Here is an 8,256-nt window from a genome sequence, read left to right as displayed (position 1 = left end):
CTCATCGACACGGTTTTGGCTGTTTTCTGGATTACAGACGACAACCGACGACAAATAATGAGTAGGTCCAGGCCGTCGATCGCGGCCGCAAGTCGAAAGCTGTCACAAATATATATTTTGTCTTTGAACACAATAATTTTGGTCAAAGCGAATATAGAGGCCTAGATATACCGGTAATAATAAACTTGGGACCAGCTAAAGTACTAAATGTCAACATTTATTTGTATCGTAGGTCTACTTCTTACAAAGGTGCAAATTTTCCTTATTTGATAACAATTAAATGCAAACTTCAATAATAGACAACGACATATTATGGTTGTTTTTGGTTTGACATTTTGTGCCAATATTTTTAACCTTTAATTAAATAATATAAAATACATTATGAAATAATATTATATATTTATATACGCGTTTGTGTATTGAAAGTGTTGGTGACATACAGATTACAACTCCCAAGCAGTTTTTATACCTGAAAATATAAATGGAATATAAATTAAAATAAGCATATCACACACTCCTAGGACGTAGCGCAACGCAGACGAGTTGACCACCAAAAGCGACGAATTGTAATTGGTCAAATCACTTAAGTTGCGTTACATACTTGTGGTACGGGTGCGTGCGTGTGTCGATAGTGGGAATCAATCTTATCGGACACTACATCCAATGTTCGCATGAGTATAATAATGATCCAACACGGACGATCACTCAAAACGGTTAATGATAAATGACAATAACATTAAAGATAGTATAATGGTTAACTATACACACCTCAGAAAGATGTTTACAGTGGATTATAACAAAAAGCTTAAAGGTGTGTACCTAAAAATTGCGTTACCAACATTTTTGACTAATCGATTTATATTAAAGTTATTCGATTTGTTCACTGTTAGAACACTATACGGTTAATAATCATTATATATATCAATCACCTTTGGTATAAGATATTCGATTTTTGATGTGTTTGACATTTCTTCCCGCAAACAAAATCGCAAAAACCTGTTAAAAACAATGTTGTTAAATAAGTCAAGCGATTTTCAATCGATATCGATTGAGGAAAATTTTTCAATTCTTAAGCTCTGTATACACTATCAAACTAGTTTCGCATCAATGTCCATATATGGGCACATCACATAAAGTTTGATAATGTAGACAGAGCTTTAAATGTTTTGTTCATCTTCAACGTTTCAACGCGCCCCCCACCTATATACCCAGTAACATTCAATTCAATTATAGAATAATATTATTCAGTATACAATTATTATATTTAGGCCTACCTCAATAAGAAACACAACTGATACTGCTATGCTAGAGGTTAGTAGATTATCATTAATGAGGTCCCAAAGTCTTGTGTAACACGACACCTAAAAGTTTAAAAAAAGTTACTCTCTTACAATTTTGCATCATGCACAATACACAGCAAAATATCTTTTAAAATATCTACAAAGAATTCTATTCCTTTCTTGTATATCGAATGTTTAAAAGGGGCCGGGTGAAAAATAATACTTATAAGTTAAGAGGAATGTTGAGAGTGAACTTTTTTAACTACACAAGTTTTTTTTTTCCTGGATGTTATGGTGTAGAGATTGAGAGTGATAGAGATACTATTGCAGGAACGTAATTTATTTATTGCGCTCAAAAATCGTATCTTTCAGTTCTAATTTCATCTAATTTTCCCATCATTTTAGAAATTTAGTGAAACCTAATTAGAAAACAGTACAGTTTGTTTAGTTTAGTCCACAATTGTTAAGTTGAAAACGCAAAAAAAGACACCGGGGAAAATTCTGATCTTTCGTTGTGGAAGTTATTTATCGCTCTTCAACGATACATTCTGAAACCTATCGGTTTTATATCCGGGTTAACGACGACCCACACGCACACCCTCTTCTAACAAGTGGGTGTGGACAGAGATTACATTGCCGTGCAGTTGTTTACTTACGTCATGCAGTTGTCCAGAATCCGGGTCGGTGCAGGAGTCTGGAACAGATCCTGGTGGATATTCTGATGCACTATTGAATCCGCAGCACTCCATCTGAACACAATAAGTTATTTAGTTAAGGAAACGATTTAATAATAATAATACATGCAGATTTTTAATAACAAAAGGAAATATTTGTTTAACTTCTCTTTTGAATGTTTATTACACATCCTCAATGTTCAAAATGTTAAAGTAAATCATTTCTGGTATATTTTTATAATTTGGTTTATCACTAATTTGGTGTCTTTGTTGATGATTTGTTGAGAGGGTGGGTTGGTCAGAAGTTGCAGCTTCCGATACTTTGGACACAACCGTAATGTATTACAGAATTCTGTAAAATCAGAATTTAAATGAACTATTGAAAATACCTGTGATTGAACCACATCTATACTGACATCATCCATTTTCTTCCAAACTTCCAGAAGAACTTTCTAAAAATAAGATTACTAGAATCAAGTCTCGTGCATTATTTGTTTTAATTTTTTTTAATGGAGCTGAAAAATTCCGCCCCTGGCAAGCAATAACCAGTGCTGGAGAACTGTGAAGTTTTCTTTACGTTCCAATGCTTAGGCTATTGTACGTGAAGGCGTTTGCCATGTCTTGACGTCACTCTGACTGACTAAATGCGTATATATTAAAAACAAGGCTGCAGTCGCGTGCTCAAGTTATTGTTTACCGACAAACCGACCGACCGACATAGTGAATAAAATCTGATTACCTCTTCGTTCATCACCGCGATATAGATCCCTACGGCCAACTGCAATGTCACTATAAGTGAGAGTATGGACATGTACTGAAAAAAAATAGTAAAAAGAATTAAAATTGTTTAAAACACGAACCAGGGGCGGATCGAGAGAGGTACTTTTTGAGAGTCACTTGGAAATTATGACATTTATAGCACTAATTCACATGTTTTAATAGCCGGGGTGTTGTTCTCGTGATCATCTAATAATGAACACTTTTTTTTGTAAACTAAAATAGGACATACTTACTGTTTTTAACAGAGTAACATTCTGTACAGCAGCTCCAAATCCACCAGTAAGGCCTTTGTCGATCATTAAAAACAAAATTAAATCATACATACAGTATACTAAGTAGGCTATCTTTGCAATTATGTCAAATCAATTGATACGGCAATATAAATAAACTGAATATTAACAAAATATGTCAGTGGCTATCATCCGTTAACCTCTATATATTACCGTAGTATTATCTATAGCAATACAACGGACACACCACAGCATTTAGGCCTAGCTAGCTATAAGCATATATAAAAAACATAACTGTATTATTACTGTACAATTAAATAAATATTATTCATGAAAAAAATGACGACTTACCAATTACAAACAAAAATGCTCCTAATACTAAGCCAGCAAATGTAACAATCTGACAAAAAAGGGAAACATTTCAAAATGTATATAAGACGGTACGGTACGGCTATATTATTATCAAATATTATTATTATTTCTTATTTCGTTAATCGAAAGTCATCAAAAGATGGAGGAATGCATTAAAGTATTACTAGTATAATAATAATAATAATAATAGGCCAGAATAATGAAAATGTTAAATTTAAGTTCTAATAAAATGGAGGCAGAAGTAACCGACGAAATCGGGACCTCCGTCTCAGTCAAATCGGCAACGTTCAGATATCATCGGTCGGTGTCCATGGTTATGCCTGGGATGAATGATGACTGACTCCTAACTATTAGCCAATCACGACAGTCGACTTGACCGGCATTTCGGGAGAACATCATCAGCAGAAAGAAATACATCGCGATGAACGGCAATGTTTTGTTTAAAGTAATGCATTGATGCAATCGGCGAAAATGGCATGTTTGTATGAAATTGTATACCAAAGTGTCAGCAGAACCACCATAGTTTAACAACTAGGCTAGGCATAGATAGCGTAGAACCGGATCTTTGGCTAGCGCACCTATATAAAACTGTAGTAAATAAAAGGTCCAGTTATGTCTATGAATACGTATATTATTAACATAAACGTGATAATGATATAACAGTCGGAGAGCCGCGTTGGGAAATATGACCGTTATCGCTGAATTTTCGACTTCGCATGACGTCATAAATTTTAGAAGCCCTCTCTCGGCACAGAAGCATCAACGTTTCGCGCGAAAACATTAGCATAAAGTATACGTCATTTAATAGCTGTTTAATAAACATTAGTAGGCGAAAAATTAACCATATATGGTAAGATCAGTTCCTTATATGTTTAAGATGTCGCAGGTCACCTAATTTTCTGAATAATTTGTTGGATTTGTTGTCAGCGACAATTTCTTTCCAAAGTTCGTGTGCGTCCGTCAAAACTGAAGTTTTCTAACAGGTGTTTGTTTACAAATTTCCCATTAGTGGGATTTGCATCCCATACAGTGAATTACCAAAAAACCGACGTATATGGATAGAGTAAGTATCAATAGTCTGTTTTACGTTAAAATTGGCTTGAAACCCTATTTAAGCTTCCTATAGCGAACATTTTAAAAAAGGTCCTCATGTCATATATTGTTACGTCTCGCGGCACTAGTTCCGTCGTGTGTGGTGCATGGTGTGTTGATTGTGGTTGTTGTAGGTGGGTATATGCACGACCTGGTGGATCGTTGTCGTATTATATCGGCCTAGGCCTAGTAACATGTTCTGTTAATAATTTAAATACTTTAGTTACAATTTAGTATTATTAAAGTATCGTTACAATCCTACTCTATATTGAAGATGCATTGGGAAGTTTTAAAAAGATAATTAAGCAAATCGCAGCCTGATACAGGTATAGGCCTACCTATTCTATAGTTAAATATTTATTTATAGTAAAATTATTGACAACTGAGGGGTACAATTTATTTATAATATTAATAATTATTACAATAAACAGACATAAGGAAATTTTGTATTTGCTGCTTTTTCATGGTAGGCCTATATCTGAAAATGTTTTCAGGTTGTTGAATAATTATACTGTATAACGATGCAATGTTTTGTTCATATCATAGTGACAATTATTTAAATAGTTTCATTCATTACATTTCAGCTATTCATTTTCATTTTAGGTTTTTTGTTGGTATCAAGACGATTTTCTGTCTCGTTCTTCAATATGAGGTTGGACGGTGGAAGCTGTAATGGTTTTCTCGATTTCAATATCATTGCTGCAGCTGATAGTTTTTCATTTTATTCGCTAATAATAATATAACATATACATTCATACGCATTCAAGTTTTAGAAGCGTTTCAGATCAGTCAATGATAAGATATAAATTAAGTTGCAATTGATTGATTGATTTACTTTATTAACCAGAGTCACACAGATACATACAATATAAACATATAAAACAATCATAAAATCAGTACAACCATAAGATGCATGTAAGTTAATATGATATAGGCCTAGCTAGTTTGTTATGTTTGATGAACAAGGTGCTATTTAAATAAAAGCAAGTTTTTATATACAGTAGTAGTATTTACTATTTATATCAGTATTGTTTGAAAGATATTTGTATTAAAAACTGCTTTTTCACATTCTGTATACGTAAACAAAAAATTGGTGTGTGAAATGCAAGTTGTATCTAATAAAGTAATATTTATATACAAGTGTGACATTTACTGCCAGATACTGAAATACTGAGTACCAACCAATCACTGTAACAATACCCAAGTAAATGATGGACTTATATTTTTATATCTTGGTTTCAGCTGGGCCCATAATTATCTTTTTAAAAAACATGACCATATAAAAATACACGTTTGAGTCTCTGAAACAAACATGCCCGATTTTATAAAACATTCCCCATATATAAATTGAAAATTTTTTTTGTTTTTCCATTTATTGTTTTTTTAACAGTTTTTTATTTGTTCTGGGCCTAGTTTCTCCTTCAGGCTTCTTCAGGCTTCTTCTTGCTTGGTATATGAGCAGAGCTGGGATAGACCTACCATACCCAGCTACTATTATTAACACTCACTAGGGTAGGCCTACCTATCTAATATTAGTATTATATCAGAATTACTCAGCCTAGCTAGGCCTAGAAAATACTATTTTTAGGCCTAGCTAGGCTAGAAATCAAGTAAGTAATTATAGTAGGTAGCCTTTCCTAGCTCAGAAACCAAATAGAACAATAATCGGGGAGCAAATTGAAATCTTAGGCCTATGACGTAATACACCTGCATGAAAACCGTATTGAACACAGACACGATTCGGTCCGGGACGATTCGTACCAGCTTCGTAAAACGTAAACAAAGTTTCAAAATGGCGATTTTTCGATCGAAACAGAACAGAAATGTAGTAGGTTTGGTTTGATTAGTGGGAGTTGCATCCCAAGAAAGCTTAAAATTAGATTTTTATTTTAATAGATAGCTTAATAGTTTATCTCGAAAGGATTTTAAATTCGCTTTGAAACCTTATCTAGAAAATATGAAATTTAATGATTTTTTACCATCATTTAAAAAAAAATGAAAGTAAAAAAGTTTATACATGAAATAATGATATTTCTTGAAACAAAAAATCTGTGGAATTTAGATCACAGTTTTTATCATTATTTACGCTTGTAGTTCAACTATTGAAATACGTTTATTGATTTCATTTAATATCAAAATTATACCATTTTCTAAGTGTACTAAAATAGCAAAAATTCCAACATTTTCCACGAAGCGCGCCCTCACAATGAATGAAATCAGTGATGCGTTACCAACGCGGCTTTCCGACTGATAAACGACTATAGTCATTCTAATACCTTTGCTCCTTGTAGAAACTGTAACTCAGCTGGTAAATTAGTCGAGTGAGATAAAACATACCAAGACAAGCCAATTGCACATATCCCAATTATCTGTAATTTAATTAATACAATAATAATAATATGTCTGAGAGTGTTATAGACTGGGTGGTGCATATAATGGGATATTCCTTTAGTTATGTCAGTGTGTTTTCAACAGTTAAAGATGAATTGGTTGTCTTTGACGATAAATAATACGTAAAAGCAACAAAAAGAGAGGTTTCATTCAGACTGTTTAAGACTCCTTCGAGTAGGCTTTAATTTTAAAGACCGCTTACAGGTTCCTAGGTCCCGCGGTAGAGCAATGGTCTATAAATAAAGACTACTTGCTACGTCACGAATTATAGCCGTCTAAGCGCTAAGACCGTTTAGCCTATAGGCTAATTTTTTTTTGAAACTGTTCACAGAGGGAGCGGATATCACGTACCCACCCAAGTCTGCAAAGTACTATTACATCAATAGACTGCTGACTGACTGGTGGGCTGGGCCACACGATGCACAGAGGCCTCCAATACAGTTTAAAACAATTTAACTTTAAAGTAAAATTTTTAACTCACCAGAATGATAAGATTAACGAATATTAGCAGTATACGACTACAATTAACCATGATTCTTGTTCAATATTAGGCTAGTAGGCGTGGTGGACAAATAACTATACGTTCGACTTCAAAACTTGCTCAACGTAAAAATAATAACGGGAGTTTCTTAACGGCCTTCTACGCGTGTTATTATTATTCTTTATAAGAGCGTTACTTACGCGCAAACTTTTGGTTGGAAAAGGCAGCCTGGAACGTGAACGATTTAATTATGAAGAGATGGTTAAATTATCAAACACATTCATTCGTTAGACCACCTTATCGAAGGCAAATCGTATTAGGCCTACTACCGAGATTGAAAACATAATGCTTTACTTATACCATGGATTAAGGAATAGAATCCATGCTTATACTGAGTCCACACTCACCCTCAAAGTTGTGATTGGACTCCTTATTGGATACACTGTTCAACACATGGTTATTCTGGCATCATCTCCATCCAAGAGAGCTACGGTATAGCCAATAGCATTCCACAGCATGCTAATGGAAATCAATAATTACCATAATAGAAGGAAAAATCCACTAACATCATGGCCCAAAAAAAGCAGTTATGCGTTTCCCTACAAAATCATCGGCTATTGCTCTAATTCATTTTAATTCACTAACATCATTGCTTGCTTCGGACACAAGTACGTAGGCCTATTTATCAATGTTTTTGCTGCCTTTAAAATTAAGGTAATTCTTCGTCTATAGATGGTAGGAAAAGAAAGTAAACATCAAACAGTCATTTAAGCCGGTTGGCGTGTCGAACAATTAAAAAATATCGGTTACCGAGCTCCGGGACAAAACACGTCTTCACTCGACTGCAGTAGATTACAAGAAAGATTTTTTTATAAGCAAAATCAATAATGTTTTGCGTTTTTTTTCAGCAAAAGTGAATAACGTTATTATAACTACAAAATTGTATTTTATTTATC

General features: G+C 33.9%; 1 protein-coding gene across 1 annotated transcript; it reads right to left on the bottom strand.

Moving 5' to 3' along the window:
- Positions 1 to 326: 326 nt before the first annotated feature.
- LOC144844795 (CD63 antigen-like) lies at positions 327 to 7,425 on the bottom strand. Its single transcript, XM_078701859.1, has 10 exons — positions 7,301 to 7,425; positions 6,705 to 6,797; positions 3,316 to 3,364; positions 2,968 to 3,020; positions 2,694 to 2,768; positions 2,344 to 2,406; positions 1,937 to 2,029; positions 1,275 to 1,361; positions 930 to 996; positions 327 to 469 (listed from the first exon to the last, which is right to left on the bottom strand). The coding sequence occupies exons 1-10, from the start codon at positions 7,349 to 7,351 to the stop codon at positions 444 to 446; spliced, it is 657 nt and encodes a 218-aa protein (XP_078557985.1). The 5' UTR covers positions 7,352 to 7,425; the 3' UTR covers positions 327 to 443.
- Positions 7,426 to 8,256: the final 831 nt, after the last annotated feature.

Source organism: Antedon bifida, chromosome 6 (genome assembly GCF_963402885.1).
Source record: "Antedon bifida chromosome 6, ecAntBifi1.1, whole genome shotgun sequence".
NCBI lineage: Eukaryota > Metazoa > Echinodermata > Crinoidea > Comatulida > Antedonidae > Antedon > Antedon bifida.
Note: the sequence above shows the minus strand (reverse complement) of the source record. Positions and strands in the feature narration are given on the sequence as shown.

Excerpts from the sequence above, each read along its gene's own strand:
- LOC144844795 (XM_078701859.1), bottom strand. The coding sequence starts at position 7,351 with ATGGTTAATTGTAGTCGTATACTGCTAATATTCGTTAATCTTATCATT. Across the intron at positions 2,407-2,693 it reads TCGCGGTGATGAACGAAGAG|AAAGTTCTTCTGGAAGTTTG; the intron begins GTAATCAGATTT and ends TCTTATTTTTAG. Across the intron at positions 997-1,274 it reads CAGTTGTGTTTCTTATTGAG|GTTTTTGCGATTTTGTTTGC; the intron begins GTAGGCCTAAAT and ends TGTTTTTAACAG.